This window comes from Protopterus annectens, chromosome 17.part0 (genome assembly GCF_019279795.1).
Source record: "Protopterus annectens isolate FY-2018-M chromosome 17.part0, PAN1.0, whole genome shotgun sequence".
Taxonomy (NCBI): Eukaryota; Metazoa; Chordata; order Ceratodontiformes; family Protopteridae; genus Protopterus; species Protopterus annectens.
The window spans coordinates 165,174,067-165,199,601 of NC_056751.1; the positions used below are offsets into that span (position 1 = coordinate 165,174,067).

General features: G+C 38.6%; 1 protein-coding gene across 1 annotated transcript in view; it reads right to left on the reverse strand.

The window, feature by feature from the left end:
- Positions 1 to 25,535, reverse strand: part of CCDC112 (coiled-coil domain containing 112) — a 1,199,833-nt gene that overhangs the window by 1,001,137 nt on the left and 173,161 nt on the right. The window contains exon 3 of the mRNA XM_044059045.1: positions 4,359 to 4,480. Coding sequence (XP_043914980.1) covers positions 4,359 to 4,480 — 122 coding nt within the window. The remainder of the gene's footprint in view (positions 1 to 4,358; positions 4,481 to 25,535) is intronic.

A 25,535-nucleotide genomic window follows, 5' to 3' on the forward strand; every position in this document is an offset into this window, starting at 1 on the left:
TTTTCCCAACCTGTCCTCAAAAACATCAACATACTCTGAGAAAATGGCTTCAGAAAAATCTGAACTAGGAGATGCACTTACGTGATGAACTTCTTTGACAAAATAAATCAGATTAATTCTCAAACTATCTTTGAGGCCCATTAAAGACTGTACTGATCTTCTGACTACATAGAATAACAAGTTGTTCATCACTTTCATAACTAAAAAGTTATGCACTACTGGCCACACTGAGTTGTTTATTCGTTTTCACTCTAGCAAATGTGTCTGCTGATACAACATTACACTTTGAACCTGTGTCTACTTTAAGCTCTGTGGATTTACCATTGATCCAGACTGTACAGAACACTTCACTCTCTGCCAATAAATTCGCAACATCAGCTATTTCACCAATTACTGATACACCATCCAGACAAAAAGCCGACTGCTGTCTCTCTACTTGATCAGCCTGTTTTTTTGTGTGACCTTTCTTTACAACTGCGCGAGATTTACCAAATTTGCAAACATTTTGGAAGTGGTGCCATTTCTTACACTTGTGACATTGCTGACCAAATGCTAAACATTTCTGTCTTTTAGACTCATGATTTGCACAATTGCGACAGTTAATAATAAAGCTGGACTTGGGTTTTGCTGATTCGTGCTTGTCCTGCACTGAGGAATGTGGTCCTTTAACTGAGCTGGTCTTAGAATTTACTGGATACCATGCAGATTTCCTGATGAGCCAGCAGGGGTTGTGGCTGCCATGTGCTTAGTAGGCCTATTTCTGTTTGCCACGTGCTGCATGCTGTCTATATTTGCTCTGGAGCCTGTTGAAACAATGCCCCAGTCACTTGCCAGCATATTTGTGTGTTTTTCTGTCACTTCATGGATTTGTTTTTATTTTTTTTATTTTACATTTGTTGACTGGGCTAGTCCAACTGGGTATATATCCATTTTAAGTAGAGGCCCGGGGAAAAATGCTCCAAGACAGATACAAACAGACAATAAGTAATTGTTACCAAAAAAAAAAAAAACAAGTAGTAGATATAGAAGATATTATATACATTTAACAGTAAATAACATAAAACTATATACAAAGCTTAGAGCAAGATAATATAAATATGCTAGTGGCTAAAAAATAGTATCTATAGCTTCCATTGGCACATCTCTATGGCTTTACTCAACATTAAATCACTATCATGCAGCAAGATCTTTCTCACAGTAACACTGTTAGTACCACACGAGCCTGTCATTTATTAACTCATCTTTTAAGTCACCAAACCGGCACATTTTAGCCTTGTTTCTCAGATCAGTTATATAAGATGTAAAGGTTTCCCCTGGTTTCTGATCTCTCATGTAAAACAAAGGCCTCTTCAATGTAATATCTGTCTGGGGGTCACATATTTCCCTTAACTTGTGCTTCAAACACTCAGGGTTTTCCTGTGACTTGGCCTGTACAACAATACGACGGTTTTTCACCTTCTCCTTCATACACTGCTGGTGCATACACAAATGAACGCACTCTTTCTATGGCCTCTGACCCAGCTAAGTTTAGCAAAATGAATGCCTTGGTGCGTGCATCTTTATCTGAATAAGCTGCTTGTATAAAAATATCATACTCTTCTTTAAATATTCTCCAAATCTCCGCAATATTCTGATCAAATACAAGAGATAAGGGCTTTCGAAATCCATCTACCATATTAACACATACCAGTAAATGGTTTTGCACATAAGTATGAACATATACACACACATACATATGCCAGACATTAATGCCAGTACTTGTAACTATGCTGAATAGCAAAACGAGCCTCTGTATAACTGAACTTCACAAAATAAGTCTCTCCTGGGCACTGTAATATTCTTGAAATTACTGCATTGCACAAAATCCCCTCTTATCAGTATAAGAAACATGTCAAATAACTGCACGATGCAAGCCTCTGTGTAACTGGCCTTTGCAGAATAAGTTTCTTGGCACTGTAATACTTTTGAAATTATTGTATTGCTAAAGTAATTTATCATCATTTTAAGAAACACTTCAAATAACTGCACAATGTGAATAAACTGGGCAGGAGAAGCTCAGAGTCAATAACATTTTGGAGTAATGGCACTTTGCGAATAAACAGTATACAACACAATGAAACTTCCTCAAAATGGTGGTACTTTCTAGGCAGTTCTCTACAGTGTAGGGAACACTCTGTAATGGTGGCACTTTGCAAACAGACACACCCAACACAAGAAACTTTTCGAAAGGGCAATATTTTGATTGCACTTCACGAAATAGTTGTACTTTGCACACAAATGACTCTTCAAAATACATGCACAGTAATAAGCACACACTCTAAGCACTTTTACACACTTTGAGATACTTTGAGTAGCTTCAGTTACACCCTTGATACAATACGAAGCCGTAGTTATGCCACAACACAGCACTTTGCCAAAAAACATGCAGTCGCCTTGCTTAATTTACACTTAATGAGCCCCTTTTTCCCCTTATTATATTTATTTTGCTTGTTTAATCTCTTTTCATGCCCACTGTACTTTTTTTGTGCACATTTTACCCCAAACATGTCAGTTTTGCCTTAAACATGCTCGTTTTGCCTTTAAACATGGTCATTTTACTTTCCTGTTAATTGTTTCATCAAGCACCTTCACTTTACACATTTCCTTTAATTAATAAGCCTTTTATGCCTCCCACTTGTTTAATAATGTGTTTTGTGCCCTTTGTGTGTATTCTCATTACCCTTGCTTCTTTTGTGGCTGTTTTTCATGCTCATTTCTTTTAATTTATCTTCACGGTCATCTCTGCACTTCATGGCTCCAACTCTTATTCTCTTCGATCCTAGTTCTGACACCATGTCGCCCTCCTAATTTGGACACAATAGAAGAGTCTTCATGGGTTTTGTTCAAGCAGCTTTATTTTATACAAACACATCATGATAGAAGTTTACTGACTTTAACTTAAGTAACTTATATACAAATTAACTGCTGTAATCATACGTTTACTCTCTGGCTGCACTCTCAAAGTGGCACTAGGAATGGCACGTGTTTAACATTTATATATGCATGTTCAGTCTTTAATGTGTTTCTTAAAGATACAGCACATAGCTCGCGCTCTCTGATCTTCATAAAGGTTTTGTAGTGTTCAGAACAGGCGACAGGCACTGAATGTGGTAGCCTATTGGAAAAATTTGTCTCCCAAAGGTACTCTTCTTGACGGTTATTTTTCCAGGGATATCATGGGTCACTGAAAATATCCAAAATAATAGTCCAATAGCAGAAGCAAATAGCCAATAGCAACAATACTAGTAAAGTGAAGAAAAAAGAATTTACCAACCATGAAGTAGCCTGGAAAGAACCGACAGACTGATGATCATATGCAAAAAAAAAAAAAAGAATTGGGGGACTTTACAGGTTGTTCTCTGTTTTAAAACAATTGTTGTACTGATGTCATCAACATAATGAGATCTGCTCTGTGGATGTCAAGTGCTCCATAAATTAAGGAAGAATGACAGATGTATGCTCATAGCTTACTCCCCACATACAAAGAGCTATAACACAGCAGTGATTCTTATAATGACCCTTAATCCAGACCTTGAACCTGAAAGGATGGTAAAAAATAACACAGTGTTCAGGAAGTGCAATAATGCAGGTACTACGAGGAAGAAACAAAAAGAAAATCTAACTAAACAGCCAGTGAAGAAACATATAGTAAACAAATTAAACAGAAAATGAAATTAAATAACTTAAAACTTTAAGGGAATTTAACAAATGCATTACCAGTAAGCATAGCCGGCCTTAGGCATAGGCCAACTAGGCGGCCGCCTAGGGCGCCGCTTTAGTAGGAACACTTTTCCAGTATTTATTTGGTGTAGATAGACCAGGATGGGGGCACTGGGTGGTGGGGTGGGGGTGCCGTTGTGCCCTTTTGCCTAGGGCACCAGTTGACCTAAGGCCGCTCCTGCCAGTAAGAAGTGGAAGAGAAGCATGCCAAAATACAGAATCACAATACAAATACTGGTGTTGCCAAGGACATCATTAATGTAGACTCAAGCCAAATCAAGGAACTGCAGGATAAATCATATTAAGGAGAAGACTATCCAGATGTTGTAATAACTGATGAAATACTTCTCAAAGGAAAATCCTTTAACATGGCTTTTATTCATAGGAAGTTAGGATGTTAGTACTAATGTCAAAAAGAAATGAGTGAAAAGTAAGTGCAATTTAGTTACAACAAATATGGACAACAATTAAGAAAGAATTTATTTTGTTTTCTATGAAACTTAAGTCTACTTTTCTCTTTAGAATGCAGATATGTGAAAAATCATTTCAGCATAGAGTGTGCACAGTACTTTTTAAAAGCAAAGACAATTAAATCCTACTTTCTGCATTCCTATTGTTTGTCATCTTGAGCTCAAGTTCTTCCAAGGCACTGTATTCCATCCTAAAATAGCTATTTTTGCTGAACAGATTAACACTTTTGTCTTTTTCTAAAAGAGCAATCCTGAAATAGAAATCAGAAAAAAAACAGGTTAGCATTTTTGTCTTTTTCTAAAACAGCAATCCTAAAACAAAAGTCAAAAAGATGTCAGTGATATATATTAAAAAAACATAATTCAACAAGAATTCTCCTGGTCTGGCTTAAAGCTACAACTTATTGCATGCCTATATTTTATTTTTCTCTCACTCCAGCTAAACCATAATCCTTAATATAGAACACTGACACCAGAACTACATATAATACAGTAAGTGGCAATTTTTTGATAAACAGAAAAGATTCTTGCAGTAAGTTGTACTTTCAAGACTTTGTCATCACTTGCTCATCTGTCAACAACTGATTTTATAAAAAGAAATGTCATGAAGTACAGGGTTGAATCCTGGTAGACATCAGTAGTACATGCATAATTAGTACAACGTGAGCTGAAACCTGCAAGTTACCTCCAGAAAAAGCACACAAGTGTGTCCGACAATGCTAAGTCTATCTAAGAGAAGGTAAAGAGGAAGAGGAAAATCATGCTAGGCAATGCTAGACAGCAGAAAAATGTCCAAAAGGCCTTCTGCAGCAGTCTAGGAGAAGGAAGGAAGGGTAATAATACTACATGCAAATATCTACTTATTTATTTAATTTATTTGTTTTTGCTAGGGAGCAACTTTTTAAAAACTATACAAATTACCTAGCAATATTGTCAAAACTGAAAGGTATGTATCTAAATAATGATATACCTCTAAGAAGAAAGTCCAACTTTGGTCCCCGCAAGGACTTATGCTGCAGGTTGGGATTGCAAAGTATGCAACAGTTTCGCAGGCTGCCTGAAGCAATTTCACTTCTCATCAAGAACACACACTACCATGTTATAATGCTTAACTGAGTAAAGAAGAAAAAAGGCAGAGGACTGAGAGGAACACACGCCATATCAGTCACACTGCAAATGGGAGGGTATGCTACCAAAGATGGACGTTCTTCTCACAGATCTATTATCTGTTATCACATCTATATTGTTTATTGCAATGGCACAGATCAAAAAAATTTTTTTTGTTGCTGCCCACATCAGGGACAAGTCTTCCACAACCTGGAAACAACCCCAGAGTTGCACAACACTGGGAAAAGAAAACTTCTTAAAACTGTGCACTGCAGTCTATAGAACTCACCATTTACATTCCAAATGTACTGAGCATGAGACTTGCAAGGAACCACATCCAAGAACAACTATTCAGACAGAAAGCTTTTGCATCTGCTAAAACATCCATCTTCTATTACCTTAAAGACAGAATTCCTAGCTAAACCTCTTTTTTTAATTTTTCCAAATCGTTTTGGTTTCTAATACCATGACAGGAATGGACCTCATTCCTAAGTCAAAGTACGATTAAAGTTCATGAAATTAGCATTGTTTCAATCTTTGATGTCAGACAAAAGTGCTCTTTACAGCACCCACAATGTGTCCAGTAATGACTCCTTCTGCTATTCATACGGAGTTGCATGTACTGGTAACATATCTAAATAAGACTGTACATTCTTTTTTTTACAAAACCCATTGCTCCTATTACTATTGGGACTGTCTGGGTATCTTTCTTCCACACTGCTCTCATTTCTGCCTGCAAATCCTGATATTTTATGACTTTGTGTCTCTCTATACGCAAGACACTGGATGTGGCAATTTTGATCAATGCTACTTTTGTCTTCTTTTCATGGACCACTATATCAGGTTTTCTAGCATCTATCTTTTGAAATGTTGGTAATGGGTGATCCAATGTGATAAGCTTCATCATTTTTTATGACGCTTTTTGTCTCATGGTTCAAGTGTTTTTCAGCCACTTCAACACAATAAAGTTTGCACAATTCCCAGTGCAGCAATCTTGCCACATTTTTATGCCTTTCAGTATACAGTCCTTCTGCCATTAGTATGTCACAACCAGCAACAAGGTGTGCGACTGTTTCCAATTCAGTTTTACAAAACCTACATTTGCCTGTTTCTCCCACATGTTCAATGGACTTTGTAAACCAGCATTTACGCAGCCCGCTATCTTAGGCCACCAATATTAACCTTTCAACTCATGGTTTGAATTCGCTTCTCCTTAACCATTCCTGCATTCATTCCTGATCAACATGAGGCTCATTTTCTATACTTGCAACTAGATTCATGCATTTTCAACATTTCTTGACTTCTCCTCTAGTCCTTCACCTTATATTCTTTCTTTTGTTTTTTGGCACATTCAGTTGCTGCCTGATTTTAATCTACTTCTGATTTGATTTCCATTCCTGCTTGACGCCAATATGCTTCTGCTAGATTAAGCAGAGAAGTCGTCTTAGATTTATTCTCATCATGTTTCAAAACTTTCACTACATTTGGGTCTTGTGAGGTGAACAGGTATGTGTGTAGTCCCACAATTGCAGATCTATACATGTAAATCAATTTCAAGGAGGCCTATCCCTCCTTCGGAATGGGTAATATTTGTTTATTTTTATTTACTTGCCATTTGTCAACTGGGTTAGTCTGGCTGGGCAGGTACCCTTTTTCAGTAGAGACCCGAGGAGAAAAGCTCCAGATACAATGTTTACAATTAGTTACAAAAGAGAAAATACAGATATAAACAAAATCATAAAATGAGAATACACATTGTGTTAAACATTCTTAAAAGGTGCCATTAATAACCTTACAATAACATGCAGCTGCATCTATTTGTATGGTAGGAAAATAAGATAAGGGAAAGAGTAAGGAAGGACTAGAGGATAGGCAGGTCCTACTTTTAGCACAGAGTCAAGTCCAGGAAAATAGTGGTGAGGCAGGGTAAAAGCAGGAAAGACAAAAGTGAGAGTTATATGATGCACTAACAAGCATTTAAGAAAATAGTTGCGTAGATTATTGAGAGTGGAGGTAGAAAGCTTACTAGCAGGGGAGTCTAGGATAGAGGAAAACAGAGGCAGTGGCTTGATGGGAGAAGAAGGTTGGGAAGGAAAACTGCTTCAAGTAGTGTCTTTACAGGGGCAGGGCGAGGAGTTGTGTAGGTAGTCCTTTAGGACAAGTTTGAAGTTGATTGAATTTTGGAGAGATCTGACGAGGAGAGAGAGCTTGTTCCAAGATGTAGAGACTGCATCACTATAAAGACCTTTACCTATGGTTTTATTACGTTTGGAAACTTTGAGTAGGTGTTGGTCAGAGCTACGAAGTTCACGGTTAGGGACATAGGTGGAGACGAGAGCTGTTAATGAGGGACAAGCTAGGGGTTGTAGCAATGGAGAGTGTCATGAAATTGAGGCAGAAGGAGTTGTTTATGGAACTCTAGCCAGTTTATTTTTTTAGTGAAAGGCAGTGGTGTGTGCAATATGGGAGATTTGTGGCAAACCTGTTAGGCCATGGTTAAAATTTGGCTCCTAGAAAACAACAAAATATCTTGGGATGCACTCATTTTTATAAATCATTTGGTGAGCATGAAGCAGCCTTCTTGTTTTCCTATCTAATCTATCCAACACGTTTTAGGGCCAATCAATCACTCCAAAACTGTAAATTAGGATAGGAAGAGCAAATTCATTTATAGCTTGAATTTTGTTCCTAGATGTCAATGTTGTTTTCAGGGTTAATTTAAGGCTTTTAAAATATTCCTTATTAAGTTTTATTCGCATTTGTTCATGTTTTATTGCTGATCCTTCATCAATTCCCAAATATTTATACACTTCATCTTGCTCAAGTTCATTTATATCACATTCTTTTCCCAAACAGATATTTTCCTGGTGCTGCAGTTTTCCTGCTTTAAAGGTTGCTTTTGCACATTTATCAAGACCAAATGACATTCTTATTTCATCTGAAAAAGTTTTGACAACTTGTAGTTGTGCTTCCAGTTCCTCATCTGATGACCTATACAGTTTTAAATCATAGACAAAGAGAAGATGAGAAGTCTTGACACTTTTTTGTTTTCTAAGAGTCAAATTATAGCCATGGCCTAAGCTGTTAAGTAGACAGCTTACTGGGTTAAAGGCAAGGCAGAATCGCAGCAGTGACAGACAGTCATCCTGGAATATCCCCTCTTTGAATCTTTATCCCTAGGATAATAATTTGTCCTTTATCACGGCTTAATTGCAAACTGGTATGCCACTGTTTCATGGTCACCGTAATGTAGTCGATTAGTGTAGTGTGTATCTTATGCATTTTTAAGCACTATTTTATCCATGAATGTGGGATAGACACTATCAAATGCTTCTTTTGTGGTCAATCCATGCCATACTTAGATTCTTCTCTTTTTTACAGTTCCCCACTATGACTTTATTTAACAACAAATGATCCTTAGTTCCATATGACTTTCTTTTACTGCCCTTTTGTTCTACTGCCAGAATTGAGTTTTCTTCTAAATGACTATAAACTCTGTCGGCATCAATTCCCATGTATAGTTTATATACATCGTCAGATCTCTTTTCTTTGCTTAAAAGTGAATGATCCATTCCGCTTGGTAGAGCTTATGGTGTTTATTGGCCCCAGTACCTTTCTTCTTCTTTTTTTAGTTGTTATTTTTGGTACAGCTGAAAACATTTTCTTGTAGTTCGTAGTTGTGGAGTTACATTTGTTTCAGGTCTTTAAATATGGCTTACATTGGAAAGGCAACACCTTTTTATTGTTTTTTGGTCTAATTTTGGAGGTTTGATTTATGGAGCAAGTTAACAGAGTGTGTTCTTTGCATCTAGGGTGTAATGTTATTCCAGAGGCAGTAACAGATAACAATATTATAGAAAATTGTTCACAAAACCATAGAGGGGATTTGACACAGCTTGTAGCTATGCTATAGCAGCAGGTGACAAATCTGGATAAGAAGCTGGAAAAACTACAAGCCTCACAATCTCTTGAAGCAGTCAGGAGGAAGGACTGTTATAATACTAATGTGAGATTGGTGAATCAGGTTGACTTCTCGGAAGCGATTCAAACACAGATGGGAGCTACTTTGCAACCACATCAGAATGAAATGGATTCACGAATTTGAGATAACAGAGACTTTAATTTTAGAGACTGGATACAAAAAAGAAGTTTCATTTCAAAATCAGGAGAATACAAATATGATACGGCAGCCCCCAAGGACTTTTCAGAATAAAATGATTGAATTGGAAACTAAACTTTTTAGGTACGCAATCTGCAGTGTGATAATCTGTACCTTAATGAGAGTTTTAAGAACAAGAGAGTGCCTAAGGGGCTAAGGGTTTTTAAATTTCCAAATGGGCTGAAGACTAGTGATGCTGACACTGTCAAACGTTTAGAAACATTTGATAGATTTGATTCTGAACTGATGTTATTCATTATTAAAATCAATAATGCACACATTAACACTTTACTTGAGGAATTGGACAAACTGAATGCTAAATTTATGGATGATTTGTTATTGAATCCAATATTTATAAATATGATAATACTTTTAAAAGAGTTGAACAAAATGTGAAAATTAATTTAGAATGCAAGTGTAAAAAAATGGCAAGGGATGACAATAACTATCTTAAGAAAAAGACATACCCTATATACCAGAGTCATATTTTGTTAAGATTTTGGATACCCCAAAAGAAGAAGAAAGTACAGTTTTGTACCTACCATAAATGTAGATGTCCGATAGGTATGCATCTGCAGTCATCACATATGGGTTGTCCTGCCTCAGGCAGCCCTTCGGTCGGCCGGATTCCAAAATCTGGGTCCGGCGTCGGCTGAAGTCGCCCCTTCCCCGACGTCAGAGCGCCTGGGGTATAAAAGCATCAGCCGACGCCATCTTCCTTAGTTTTTCTTGCCCCAGATGCCAGGTGCCCTCTAAGGAAGGCTAAATTTGGAGAAATGCAATAAATTCCAAACATGCACTAAAACATATATACATATATAAAAACAAATACACCATAATAGATAACCCCAGCTAGCTAGGAGAGGGGAATGTACCCAAGAAATACCACAGAGGGGAAGGAGGGAGGGTAAACCTGACTGCAGATGCATACCTATTGGACATCTACATTTATGGTAGGTACAAAACTTTACTATGTCCTTCAAGGATGCATCTGCAGTCATCACATATGGGTAGAATACCATAGCCAATCTGGGGGTGGAGGATCTATGTAAAGGATGGTGTAGCTAAAATGCCCTGCAGGACTGCCGTAGCAAAGCCTGCTCTGGATCTGGAATATAAAGGTAAGTTGTAATGCTTGGAAAATGTATGCACGGAGCTCCATGTAGCAGCTTCTAAAATGTCCTTGGTAGCCACCCCTCTTAAGAAGGCTGTGGAGGTGGCTGTGGCTCTGGTCAAATGAGGTCTAATGTTAGCTGGCACAGTTTTTCCATGAAAGGAGCAACAGAAACAAATGCAATTCCCTATCCATTTTGAAATTGTCTGTTTTGAAATTGCTTTTCCTTGTGCACCAGCAGCATATGCTACAAACAACTGGTCAGTTTTTCTGTAATTTTTAGTTCTGTCCAAGTAGTAGTGCAACTGTCTGTATATGTCCAGGGTGTGCAGAAGCTTTTCCCCTTTCTTTTGTGGATTTGGAAAGAAGGTAGGCAGGTGAATAGCTTGGTTTAAGGAGACCCTAGATACCACCTTTGGCATAAATGAAGGATTGGTTCTCAATGAAACTCTGTCTTGATGAAAAATAAGAAATGGCTGTACTGCCATGAGGGCTTGTAACTCAGATACTCTTCTTGCTGAGGCTATGGCCAGAAGGAAGGCAGTCTTCCAAGAGAGGAACTGTAGTTCTGCAGATGCTGCTGGTTCAAAGGGAGGCAGTGTTAGTTTTTCCAACACCAAGTTAAGGTCCCAAGTAGGCAGTGGTGGTTTCCTTGGAGGATTGATGTTTTTAATTCCTCTTAGAAACTGTCTTAGCAGAGGATGAGAGAAGACAGGTGGATCAGTATTGTACTCTGCTGAAATTGCTGAAGCATGAATTTTAATGGAAGAGTAAGACAGTCCATTGTGGAGCATTTCTGCCAAATATTCCAGGATATGTGCCATGTTCATAACTGTTGCATCTAGGCCCTTTGAGGTGCTCCAGGTGTGAAATCTTTTCCATTTTGCTGAGTATGCCTTTCTTGTGGAAGGCCTGCGAGCTTCCATGATGATATCCTTCACTCTCTTGGATAGCTTATCCTGGTGATGAGTCAATATATTTTCCAGGCAGCTAGTTGTAATGTTTTCAGGTTGGAATGCAGAGTTTTGTAATTGTGCTGTGTCAGGAGAAGCGGCCATTGTGGCAGAAGCCATGGTTTTGTCCGTGACATGCTCTTTAGCAATGGGTACCAGTGCTGTCTTGGCCAGTCCGGAGCTATCAGAATTACTCTTGGCTGCTCTGCCCTGATCTTCAGTAAGACCTTGGTCATTAATGGAAGAGGTGGGAATGCATACATTGTTAGAGTTCTCCAGCTGAAGGAGAGAGCGTCCACTTTCCATGCTTGTGGGTGGTATGTCCTTGAGCAGAAATTCTCCAGCTGATGATTGTGTGGGGAGGCAAAGACGTCTATGTCCGGTCTCCCCCATGATTGTGTTATTTGATGGAAGATGTCTGGGTGCAGCATCCATTTGTGTGTATCCATGATGTTCCTGCTTAAGCTGTCCGCCAGTATATTGTCCTTTCCTGGTACAAACTGGGATTGCAGTTGTATATTGAGAGTCAAGGAAAGTTCCCATAGATTCATTGCCAGTCTGCAAAGAGGGTAGGAATGGGTGCCTCCCTGCTTGTTTATGTACCACATAACTGTAGTGTTGTCTGTCCTTATTAGCAGGTGGCCTTGATGTAGAAATAACTTGAAGGCCTCGATTGCATGTATAACTGCCAGCATTTCCTTTTGGTTTATGTGCATGCGTAGCTCTTTTTGTGACCATAGCCCTTGAATGCATCTTCCCTCCATGTGCGCTCCCCATCCATGGTCTGAAGCGTCCATTGTAATGGTTTGGCTGGCTATTGGTTTGCTGAAGGGCAAACCCCTGTTTGACTGGCTTGCTTGAGCCCACCACAGAAATTCCCTTTGAAGGCATGGGATGAGTGGTATCAAAGTTTCCAAGCTGTGACTGTGCTGAGTCCATAAACTCCTTAGGTACCATTGGAGTTTCCTCATATGTAGCCTTGCTTGAGGAATCAGAAGAATGCAAGAAGCCATGTAACCCAGGGCCTGCAGGATTTTCCTTGCAGTCAGCTGAGTTTGTCTTGACAAGTTTTTGAAGTAATCCGGTAGTTGGTTTTGTTTTTCTTCTGTGAGGAAAGCCATTTGGGTGGTTGTGTCTAGATCCACACCCAGAAAAGTTATTCTTTGGGATGGTACCAGTCTTGACTTGTGAATGTTGACTGTATATCTCAAGGCCTGAAGAAGATAGATGGCATAATTCAAGTGTTTTACCAAAATTTGTTTGCTGTCCGCTTGTATAAGGCAGTCGTCCAGATACGGGTATATTTGCATCCCCTGAAGTCTGCAGTGTGCAATTACTGATGCCAGGCATTTCGTGAATACTCTGGGCGCAGTAGATAAGCCAAAGGGCAATGCTGAGAATTGATAATGCTCTGAACCTGCAAGAAATCTGAGGTGTCTTCTGCAGCTTTGTCTGATAGGGACATGCAGGTATGCCTCCTTGAGTTCCAGAGTTACTAGCCAAGACCCCTTGCCCAGCATGAGAAGGAGTTGCTGTAGAGTCAGCATTTTGAATTTTGGCACAATGAGATAAGTATTTAGTGCGGACAAGTCGAGAATAGGCCTCCATTGCTTTTCTTTTCTTGGAACAAGGAAGAGTCTGGAATAAAATCCTTGGCCTTGTTCTGCAAGAGGAACCTTTTCTATTGCTTTCATTTTCATTAAGTTGGAGATTTGTTTTAAAGCCTCTGCCCTTTGATTTGGTGGCAGGTCTGGCATGCCTTTTCTTTTTGGTAATGTGTGGAAATGGAACCTGTATCCTTTGTCTATTATTTGTAGTGTCCATTTGTCCCTTGTAATAATGTGCCAATTTTCTGAAAATAAGGAAAGCTTTCCGCCCAAAGGTGCTTCCAATTGAGCCCTGGTTGGCGGTGTCAAAATAAAGTCACTGAGTCTGTCCTTGTGCAGCAGTTGTAGGCCCTGCACTACCTCTCTGGTTGGGAGGCTGCCATTGACGTCCTCTGTAGGAGCCTCTAGCTTGCCCTCTACCTCTGGCACGCCTGTTCTTGCCTCTCTGAAATCTGTCTGTGTCTGGAAAGGACAAGTTCTTGGAAGGCCAATTTCTGCTGAATCTTGGTGGTTGGACTTGCATAAAATCTTTGACTGTTTGTACAGATTTTGCCTTTTCTTCAAATTTCTTTAAGACCTCCTGAGCAGTGGAGCCAAATAACTTTTGCTTTTCCAGTGGAGCATCCAGAAGCTTTGCTTTAACATGGTCTGGCAGAGATTGTTCCTTCAGCCAAGCATGCCTACGTATGACTGCACCTGTCATAGCTGACCTACATGAAGCTTCCAATGCATCATAACCACACTGCAAGAAATGGTTGCTAACCTGTTGAGAGTTATGTACCAGATCCTGAAGTGATTTGCGATCTAGGGGTTCAGGTGAAGACAGCTTTTTATGCAATTCATCTAACAAATATTCTTGGTACTGTATCATATGAAATTGACAGTTTAAAGCCCTCATAGAAAGGGTAGCAGAAGTATACACTTTTTTACCCCAACGCTCTAAAGCCCTGGACTCCCTTTCAGAGGGGAGTGGATTCTTTGTAGTGACAGCTGCAACCCCTTTAGGGCCCTGGAAAATAGTTTCTGGATCAGCAGAGTGGGCCTTGTAAAGGAAAAGATGTGATTCCGGGACCCTGTAGTACCTATCGGGTTTGGCAGGAGCCGGAGGGAGAGTGTCAGGGGTTGTGCTAGATTCAGAGTACACATCATCAATGACATTCAAAACAGGGGGAATAGCCAAAGGTCTATGCTGAGGCAAATGCAAGAAGGTCCTTAATCTTTTCCTGGAGTCAGAGAATTCCTGGCCCTGCCATTGAAAATGCTCCCTCATAGTGTGCAGAGTTTCTCCAAAAGACAGTTCTTCAGGAGGGGAGGCCGAAGGGATAGATTCCTCTGCATCTGAATCCTCGTAGGCCGTAAAAGCCTCCTCCTGGTAGTCCAAGAGAGCAGAGCCATCAGAGGCCTCATCTGAGGAGAGGGGATCAGAGGGCTCAACCCTGGGCCTTTTTTCTGTAGGAGGTTGAGAGCCCCTGTCCGGATGAGGCTGAGAGCCCCTAATTAATGAAATAAGGCCCTCAGCTAGACTAAGGATCTGAGAACCTGTAGTGGGTCCCTGAGGGATAACCCTGGGAGGCATAGATTTTGAGTGTTTAGCAGCTTTAGCCCTAGAGAATGCCTTAATAGACATGGATGCAGGAGGCCTGGCTGCACCACGTGCTGGTGTAGTTTTGTCTAAGGGAATGGTGTCGGAAGGTTCCTGGACACCAGATTCCAATGGAGGTTCAACAACCGATACAGTAGCGGCCTCCGGGGCCGAGGTTGTCGGTTGTACGGTTTCGGTGGACGGTAGTACCAAGGACTCGTTTTCAGCCGAGACCGAGACACTTGCGGTAGGCCTGGCCGTGGTTTCAGCCGAAACCGTGGACTGCGTGTGTCGGTCCTTGTCCTTCTGTTTCTTAATTAAATGTGAAGTCGGAGTCTCTGACTGCATTTTGTAAGCAAAACTAGCCCCAAAAAATTCCTCTGCAAACTCCGACTGACGTCGTAGAGTGCGTCGGTTGAAGGAAGCACAGGCGGAACAGGCCGGCGTGGTCTGGGCCTAGGCAAGGTAGACAGTAAGAGTGGAAATCCTTATGAGGTATTTGTTTCCCACAAGTTAAGCAATTATTAATTTCATCTGACATCAGCTGAGGCAAGAAAGAGTCCCCAACGGGGTACTTAGCTTTTGAAGTCTTCGGTTTAGCTGAATTACAGGAGCTGGCCGACCGGCACTTGCGAACTACTTCTGCTTCGGGCACCACGTGGCAAGAAAGACTGGGGAAGATGGCGTCGGCTGGCGCTTTTATACCCCAGGCACTCTGAAGGGGCGACTTCAGCCGACGCCGGACCCAGACTTTGGAATCCGGCCGACCGAAGGGCTGCCTGAGGCAGGACAACCCATATGTGATGACTGCAGATGCATCCTTGAAGGACATCAAAGGAGGGTTGATAATGAACATTTTGACTCTCATGCCAATATACATCAGGCATATGAGGTGGATAATGAAATAGAAGAGGAGTATGAAGTGCAATACCCACCTTTTAGGAGGTCCGAAAGAATAGAGAATTAAAAAAAAAGCAACGGGATGTTCTACCCCAAGCCCACACTCCGAAAGTAGTGAGGGGCAGAGGCAGAGGGAAAACCTGGAGGAATTAAGGCAGGAGCAACATTCAAATTTAGTGTCAAAGAAATACTGATAACCTACAATGGTAAATTAAATACCTATCAAAGTTTTAACATTTTTAATTGCACTCAGCTGAATATTGATGAAACACATTTTGCCCTTTTTAAAAAAGGCTTTATATTTGTGCCTTCTTTTAAGGTGGGGGTTTTAGATGTTATTACGGAATTTAAACTTTTTACTAGAAAGCTGAACCTTCAATTAATGTTTAAAGAACAACCTGATTCAAGGTCTATAGTTGAAAACAAATTGACTTTTAAGAAAAAAGAGTTGTTTTAATCCCTTCTTATATCCCTTAATTTCGATCTTTGAAAAAACATGTTTTCCAGAAATACATTTGGCTTTATCTACAAATAAAAACAGATTTTCTAAATTTGACTAAAGACGAATTTCAATTAATGCAAGAACTTAGAAGGAACAAAACTTTAAGAATAATAAAGCCGGACAAGGGTGGGGGGATTGTTATTTTGGATAAAATGGATTATGTTAACTGTTTATTAAAATTATTTCATGATACTACCAGATATCAAGAAGCTTCACAGAATGAATTTTTTTAGCACATAAGAAAATTCAGCTATTTCTGGAGATTCCTTATTAAAAGAAGTTATTTCTGCAGAATTATTTAATTTTTTGAAAACAAACAGCCATTGATTCCAGTATCTTTTGGCATTCTGAAGATTCATAAGGATATACAACAACCCCCATTTAGAGTAATTATTTCAGCATATAATAGTTCCACCCATCCCCTTGGAGTTTTTATAGATAAGCTTCTTAAAAATTCTTTAGATTCACTTCATTACCTATTAAAGGACTGCTGGGATTTTTTTATCTAAAACTGATAAAAATGGTATTGTGAGAGTTGTTGTTTTTCAACTATAGATGTTTACTTATTTTATTTATTTAGTTAACATTTGTTTGCCTGGAAAGTCCAGAGAAGTCCTCGGGAGAAATGCTCCATATGCATGTCTTTGTAACATTGTTTTCTTTGTCAACATATTGTTGATTGACTTACATCTATTCCCCACCAAGAAGGGTTAGAATTATTTTATGAAGTATTATAAAGTCTTACTAGTTTTAGTGAGATAATGGTGAATTTTATCAGGACCGCAATGGAATTTATTTTGTTGAACAATTTTTTCACTTTTGAAGGGGAATATTTTAAACAAGTTAGAGGGGTGGTGATGGATGCTTGTTGTGCACCCATATACACCAATTTAGTACTTTATGCCTGAGAATCTTAATATATTCTTGGATTTTTATATTCCCAACATTGGCTTTCATATTTTTGGTTTTGGACAATATTTTTATTTTGTGAAAGGAAACAACACAGAAACCTGCACAGTTTGTGGAATACCTTAATAGTATTAATTCACAGTTTAGATTTACCTCAACTATCTCAGACACTACCATAAATTATTTAGATATAACTTTAAACAAAGACAAGGACAGGAGTTCTTTTGTTTCCAAAATATATAGGGAGGAGATGTTTTCGAACTATCTGGATTTTCAAAGGAACCATCCTAGGTATACTAAATGGAACATCCTTTAATGTCACCTGGTTCAAGCAGCTAGGATGCGTTCAGATTTGGAGAATTTTAAATTAGAAATGACTAAAATTACAGAAATGTTTGAAAACAGAGGCTATCCCATAAGTATAATGAGGTGTATTGCTGATTAAGTTTTATCTGGGTGGGGAACTAAATATAACCCTCTTTTAGGAGACAACAGTTCAGAACAACCACTTAAAAAGCCACCCTTTGTGGATTGCTGAAGCTGCGTGTAGTGTATAGTTCACATTTCCTTTGTTTGGACTGAATGGATGCAGAATCCAGAAATCAGTGGGCAACTTCAGTGGAGAAAAACATTTAAAAAAACTTAAAACCAAGTATCTTGCATTTTAAGCCAGATGCCATGTATGAAGTCACATTAGCTTCTGCATAACCAGATCCACACTGTGATACACAATGAATTCCATTGCAAATGTGAAATAACCTTGGTTCACTTAGTCTCTGAAATGAAACTACAATGGCTTTTAAAACATCCCACATCTGATGAAGTCTTTTCAAATGAAAATTTAATATTGGAGGCGTTAATTTTTTTTGATTTGTTTGTGATTACAGTATTTACTTTTGGATTAAAGCATTTTACCTGACTACTTTCTGTCATTTTGTTTCACCAGACCTGGGTACGTTTTGTGTTTACTAGTTGATTTTTGGTACCTTTTGGATACACTTTTGGATAGTAAGATTGTTGGTCCGGATTATAATAAAAGTATGGTTATTCCATATGGAGCTGGAAGTAAAGAAGTTAGGGACATTATTTCAAGAAACTGGGTCATCTTTAAGGGTAACCCAGATATTTATGAAGTGTTGGGTCATGGACCTCATTTTGTATACAAAGCCAGGAAGAATTTAAAAAATTTATTTGAACATATTTACATTGAACCTCCTTTGGCTTGGAAAGGTACAACTATGTGTGGAACATGCAAGCAATGTCCCTTTATTCTCTAAGCAGATTCAGTTAATATCAAGGGGACCACAGCTTTGATTAGGTTAAACAAAGGCAAATGTAATACCAAATGTTTTTATTTATATCGCTGTTTGTGAAAAATGTGGACGTTTTTATGTAGAGAAGACCAAAAGAAAGCTAAAGAAAAGGATTTATGTTCATTTATATGCTATTTTCAGAGCGAATACTAACAACTCACTTTACAAACATGATTTAGAATGCCAGGAGTTCACTAAATTTAAATTTGGAATTTTAGAAGTTATGCCACAAAATGCAAAGGGAGGGTGGTGAGAAATAGAACTTGAAATTAAGGAATTATTTTGGATAATTAAATTAAATTCTATTAGCCCTCTAGGAATTAATGAACATTTATCTATTCTACCCATTTTAAGGAAGAGGGCTTTAGCTTCACAATTTAATATCAGGTTTAATATAGTGGTTTTAAAGAGTATTTTTTTATTTTGAAGTTTTAATTTTTTTTAATATGAAGGATATTCCTTTTTTATTCATTTATTTTTTGTAAGGTATGTCATGCTTTATTATGGCATTGATAGAAGTCTTAATATTTAACATGATTCATTTTTTTATATTTAGTTTTGTAATTATTTTGAGTATGGTGTGTATTGTTTCTTTAAATTTAATGGCTGGATTAATTAGATGATTAGATTGTTAACCTTTGTTCTTTATAAAAATGACTTGGTGCTGTTTGTTTTTTGCTCTGAAGAAGTCCCATAGATGCAAAGGGCCAAAGCACTTAACGTGTAAAGAAAAGGCTTTCTATTTTTATCTCTTTTCTTTGTTTAAAAGTGAATTATCCATTTTACTTGGTAGAGCTTATGGTGTTTATTGCCCCCCACTATATTTTTTCTTCTTTCTGACTCATGGCTAAATCTTCATGCAAAGATGATAATACTTTTAACCAAAAGTTAGCTACTGCATCTGGGCCTGGGGTTTTCCATTTAGAAGCTTTTCTTAACTTTGTTTCAAACTCTCTGGCTGTTACTTCATCCCATTTCATATCCTGTACCTTTAAACTTCTTATTCTTTCTTTTACATCTTCTATCCATTTAGCATCTTTGTTATGTTCTGCAGAATCTTCATATATACGTCTCCAATATGCATCTATTGTTTCTTTTTTGGTAGTCTTTCAATTCCTTTTACCTTGTTTCCCAGTTCTCTATAAAACCATTTGGGTCATCAATAAATTGCTTATTTTGTACTTTTCCTTTATATTTATCTGTATATCTTCTAAGTATTCCAGCCCATGCTGAGATTTTTAGTTTATTTGCGATACTGCATGATACATCCTTGGTCTGTTGTAATACTACGCATTGTTTTATCAGGTCTATCTTTCTTAGATTTTTTGTTGATCTGTTTCCTCTTCTATATTCTTCTAACAGTAGCACTTCTTGTCTTAACTGCTTTATACTTTTCTCTATTTGATATGTCCATGATGGTATTCGATTTCTCCCCTTCCTTTCTCTCACTACCCTGTGTTCTTGTGGTAGAACTTTATCAGTTTTTAATTTAGCTGCACAGTAATATATCCTGTTTACTTTTTTTATATTGCATGGATCTCTATGGACAGTCCTAATTACTGTGTTCATTTGTTTTATCAAACGTCTGACTTTTTGGGTTTTACTGACATTCTGCAGTCTATTTCTTTCACTGATCTTAATATGTCTATCTATGTCTATTAAATCAAGTTACTCTTCTCTTAGCTCATTTTCTACTAAACTGAGGGCACATTTTGTGTTTTCCATTTCCTGAGGGTATTCTATAGAAAGTTCTTCAGCATCTTCCTTTGGCACATTCTCTTCAAATTCATCCTGTACCATCCGTTGCTCTGTCATATGGGAATTCACTGGCATATCACTTCTCAACATTGACTGCATCAGAGTTTCCATAATTTCCTGTTCCTTCCCTTGCTGCCTAGCTTCAAGTGAATGTTTATACTGGTTTCCTGTGAAAGGCTCCAAAATATTTTCATATGGCACCTGACCAACTGTTTCCTGTTCCACTGGTTTTCCCTTAATTTGGATACCCACTGGTCTATCCCATTGTGGTGCTTTCTGAATTAGATTTTCTACACTGAATCCTTCATTTTGCAACTACTCCATAACCTCAGTTTCTATTTATTTAACTTCTCTATTACTAATCTCCTTTTCTACGTTTCCTCTTTGTCATCTTATTTTTTGTATTGTAAAGTTTTCCATGTCTGGATTCATTTGCCTGTATTTTTCTTCAAATATCTTTGGTGCTGCTCTTTTTGTATTGGTTAGTTTTGCTTTCTCCTTTGCATAAACATTACACCATATTAAATCTCTTTTTCTTTCCCATGTCCACATTTCTTCTTCAGATGTCTCCTGATCTTCCTGCTTCCTCTTACTTGGGGGACTCATTCCATCATGCTGTGATATAACCTGTGTTAGATCTTCTAAACCAAATCCTTCACTTCGCAGGCACTCCTTAACCTCAACTTCTGTGTTTTTAACTTCTACTTTACTAATCTTCTTTTCTACATTCTCTTTGTGATATTATTTTTTTATTGTGAAATTTTCCATATCTAGATGTCTTTGCCTGTATTTCTCTCTGAATATCTTTGGGACTGCCTTTTTTATATTGATTAATTTGGTGTTCTCCTTTGCATAGATATTACACAATATCAAATCTCTCTTTCCCATGTCCGTATTTCTTTTTTATACTTTTCAAAAATCTCTAGGTTTTGTGGTTTATATTTTCACACTTCCTCAGATGCTTCTTTTTCCAAACAGATTAAAGTTTCTTGATCTATATACTGTTTTTCACAAATCTGTTGTCTTAATGAATACAAGTTTTTATTTTAAGCTTCTGAAAGTTTTTTCTTGAGGAAGTATTTTTCTTTTCTCTAATGTCTCTCAATCATTTTGTATATTTGTGTCTGGAAATTCTGGGCTTTTTGCACAGTAGTAACAATACATAATTTATTCTGTATCCTTAATAGTCCACTTTATCGTCTTTATGGTTCTTGTCTGGCCTATCAGTTTTGTTGTGATTTTTGTGGACTACTACTTTCTTCCACAACAGGAGAGCTATGCTACCCCTGGGCCTGGACTGGCCCCATTGTAGGAATGTTTCCATATTTTGAGGATTATACATGGTCATCTTTTCCAGTACTGGCACCAGTGTGCCTTCCAGAATTGTGCACCCAGCTCTCTTTTTTAATTTTGAATGTACTTCTGTCCATGATATATTCTATATAAATTACAGTCTGTATATCAGTGTCATCTTGGTAAGATATTGTATAAAACAGGGACCGCCTAATGAAGGTACTCACCAAAACTTGAGGATGAATTTAATTTCAGCAATAATACCCTCCTTCACTTGCTGACCTATCTCTCCATTCAGAATCCTCTTGTGTGACCTCCATCATGGAACCATATGACTGGTGACAAGAGCCACGAAGGAAGACATGGACCTGGAAATAATAACCAGCTTACCTCACAAAGGTATTCAGTGAAGGTTGTGACACTGCAAATACTATCAATAGCAGCACTATGGAAAAAAAGACAAAAGAAATAGGCATGGTACAAGAAGAATGAGCCCTTGGAATTGTAGAAAATGTCCTTCTATGCTTAATGTGACATCACTTAACACAATTAAATAAAAACCTGGAAGGGTTAATACAAACAAAAGTTGCATACTTAAATGACAGACTTGGACTGATGGTTCCATCATGATCAATACCAAAGAGCCTAAGAGTGCCAGGAAATAGTTAATTTGGGTGAGAAGTTATTAAAGCCTCTCTCTCTCTCTCTCTCTCTCCCTCTCTCATCCATGATCATCTGGACCCAAAGACCCAATCTGCAGTTCTTGCAAGCACATACAAATCAGGAGCCCTACTTAAAGCAATCATTAAACACAATGTATATACAAACTAATAAGCTGGAAAGGTCTGCCAGGCCAATAGTGGAGAATGATGAAGACGATTAAACTACCAAACCAGATCTCTTGTTATAAGTATGTAACTTTCATATCTAGGGCATATCTAGTTCTACTGTCATCACTGACAGGACAGAGGCTATTGTCTTAGGGTGGGTCCTTATGAACAAATGTCCTGAATTACATTGATACACAGTATGAACTGGATTTAGAGCTCACAACCAGTTTATAATATTTAGCAAAAGAATATTAATCCCAAAGTAGCCAGTGTATAACTATCACCCAAAGGGGCACTCAAAGAAAGCCTGACAGGCAATCATGGCCCAAATGAATGGACTCTATGCTCAGTAACTAAGGCTCTAGTGTAATTTCTGTAACAAAATTTGAAAGCCATGAGAAAAAAAAGTTAGCTTTGATACTTTGGATTCTAGGTACTTGGCTGAATATGATACAAACAGTTGGTAGTCTTCTGCCTGCTTGAAATATGAGTTGTCTCTGAATATCAAGACAGTGCAACAAACATTATCCCTTGCTCGAATAATTTGGGATGAATACTGAAAGATTAACTGTCTGATTCAAACTCACCTTTGTTACAACTCTTGGCCTAAGCAAAAGACTTGCTCTTATGAGTAACTATCTTTATGGATTTCAAGATATGAGTGATGTACAGATAAGGTCTGAAGTTCAGAAATTCTTCAGGCAGAAGTGATTACTACCACAAAGAGTGTCTTCCCAAAACAGGAAGCCAGTTAGATTTTATATGTCAAAGTATAAAACCCATGAAAGAACATTACCTTTTAGAAGGATGTTAGAAATAAGGAATTGTTTCCCTGATATCTGCTAGATGGATCTTGACTGAAGAGTGGCTCAAACTTTAGACAATAATATGGAATAATTATCTATGGTATATGTTTTCTAAAAATAGAAGTGAATGGAGCTGTGAAAGGTTGTAAGCCCTGGCCATGATCCAAATGGAGGACTGACTCCACTTGTTCTTGTACATCTTCTTCTTACTGGGTCTCTGGGCATAATTAAGCATCAGGAGAATGCAGTCTGTGTTTATGGGGGGAGGGGTTCCTGGCCAATACTGGAATTGACAAAACAATGCAGTTAGGCATAGGGAGTAAAGGTCTGGATGAGGCTTGAAGGATGGATGAGTTAGAAGTCTCTTCTTTAACCTCAGTGCAGGTGCCTTGTACTAGGGAAGCCACACTTGCCAGGGCCAAAACGGAGCTGTAAGAATGACCCTGATGTTTCACATATTGACCTTCTTTAGAAACTTTAAACTAAGGGAAAATGGGAAGACAGCATAAAGGAGAACTAGTGGGCACTTCTGTACAAGTGTATCTACGGAGCATCCTTGCAAAGGAGGAATAAGGGAAACATTCTGTTGCATTTGGTAATGTTGGGATGTAAACATGACAGCAATGGAAAAGAGTGACTGCTACTGACAGAGACCACTCATGAGGCATCAGGAAGCAACAGCTGAGCCTGTATGCTAATGAACTGGCTTGTCTCAGGATAACAGGCTACAAAGAAAGTGATCATGTGCAAATCCTCACTCCAAGTTCCCTCATGGCTTCCCTGCAAATGGAATGAGATCAGATTCCCCTTACTTAGTTTGTTCAAACAGAAAAACATCTCCATGTTGTTGGACTGGATGCAATAGCAGCTGGGAGTCTTGGAGTGCCTGTAAAGTCAGAAGGACTGCCCTTATTTCAAGAACAGTGATGAGCAAGGCAGTCTCTATCTGTGTCTGTGTCAGAGTCCCGTTGATGGACTGCTGCTGGCTATGCCCTCCTATCTTAAAGCAGAAGTATTCTTGGTGACAATCACAATTGGGGTCAGGGGCTAAAAAGGTAGGATGGACATGTGAATCACATCCTGGATGTCTGGAAAGGAAAGTGTAGGGGATCCAACAACTGATTCCATTCTACCCTATTGTAATACATGCAAATACAGGCTGCCATGAGACCCAATGTTTTCTTGAGACATAATGTTCCTGCCACAATTAGGTTTTGCAGAATCTATAAGACTACTGCCTGTATCAAATGAATTCTCTCCTGTGGGAGAATAGCTCAGCAAGACAGAGTATTCATTCTGTTCCTGGTGAACGTGATGGATTGAGTTGACATCAACTGGGACTTTGTAGTGTCCACTGTTACTTCTACAGACTGAAACAGAACTAACAGGTAGTACCTGGAGACTTTGAGATGGTCCACTGTAGATGCCACTAGGTATAAGATGTCTAAGTACAGAAGGACACTCTCTGCAGCTACAGATGCTCTGCAACCACTGCCACGCACTTGATGAACACTCTGGTTGTTGAGGTGAGACCAAATGGAAAGAATCAAAACTGGTAATGGCCGGTTCTTAAGTATTAAAAAGAAACCTCCTTGACACTCCTTTGTTTATTGATATGAAGGTAGGAATCTTGGACACAAAGATCACACTAAGTCTCCTTCATGCAGACATGGAGGAAAGGATTGCACTATAACCATATAAAAGAGCTTCTTTGGAACAAATTGATTTAGGCCACTCAAAGCAAAAATGGGTCTAAGGCTTTTCATTTTCTTAGTAACCATAAAGAATAACAAAAGCCTAATCTTTATTTGTCAAGTGGAATGTAATGGATCACTTTCTTCTGCAGCAGACTTAAAGTCTCTTTTTTTCCTGCAGCCTTCTAATGGGGGATGGAAGTGTGGAAGGAAAGATTGTAATCTGGAGGGGAAGAGGAAAGGAACTAAATATCTTCTGGATACTACTATCCTCACCCACTGATCCCATTTAATAGATATCAATGCCAACAAGTGGAACAATAGGTGACCCCTAACTGCCTTCAGTGTGGAATAACTCAGCAAGTCCACAGGGAGCAGACTAAGGAGTCCATCCTGGAAGACCATGATATTCCGGACAGTTCTGCTGAAATGGCCAACCCTTGGGTTGATGTCTGTTTTCAAAGTTACTATGGCCCCCGTTACCTCTTGCAAAACTTCTTTTTTTTTTGCCTGCACTTGCACCACATTTGGGGCAGACTCCATTCCAATCGGGGGGAAAATGCACTGCAGAGGGTAAAATTTTACTTCAATAGCTATGAGGACCTTGTCCACTTGCACCTATTTCTCAGTTTAGTCTTTGCTGCCTGTCTGAATTGCAGGTCTTCAATAAATAAGGGTATTCATGAAATTGCCCTTTGTAACTTCAGCAAAACTGTTTAGACATAGCCAGGCATGGCATCTGATCTATGACATGGCCTGGTTATTTAGATAAACCATTC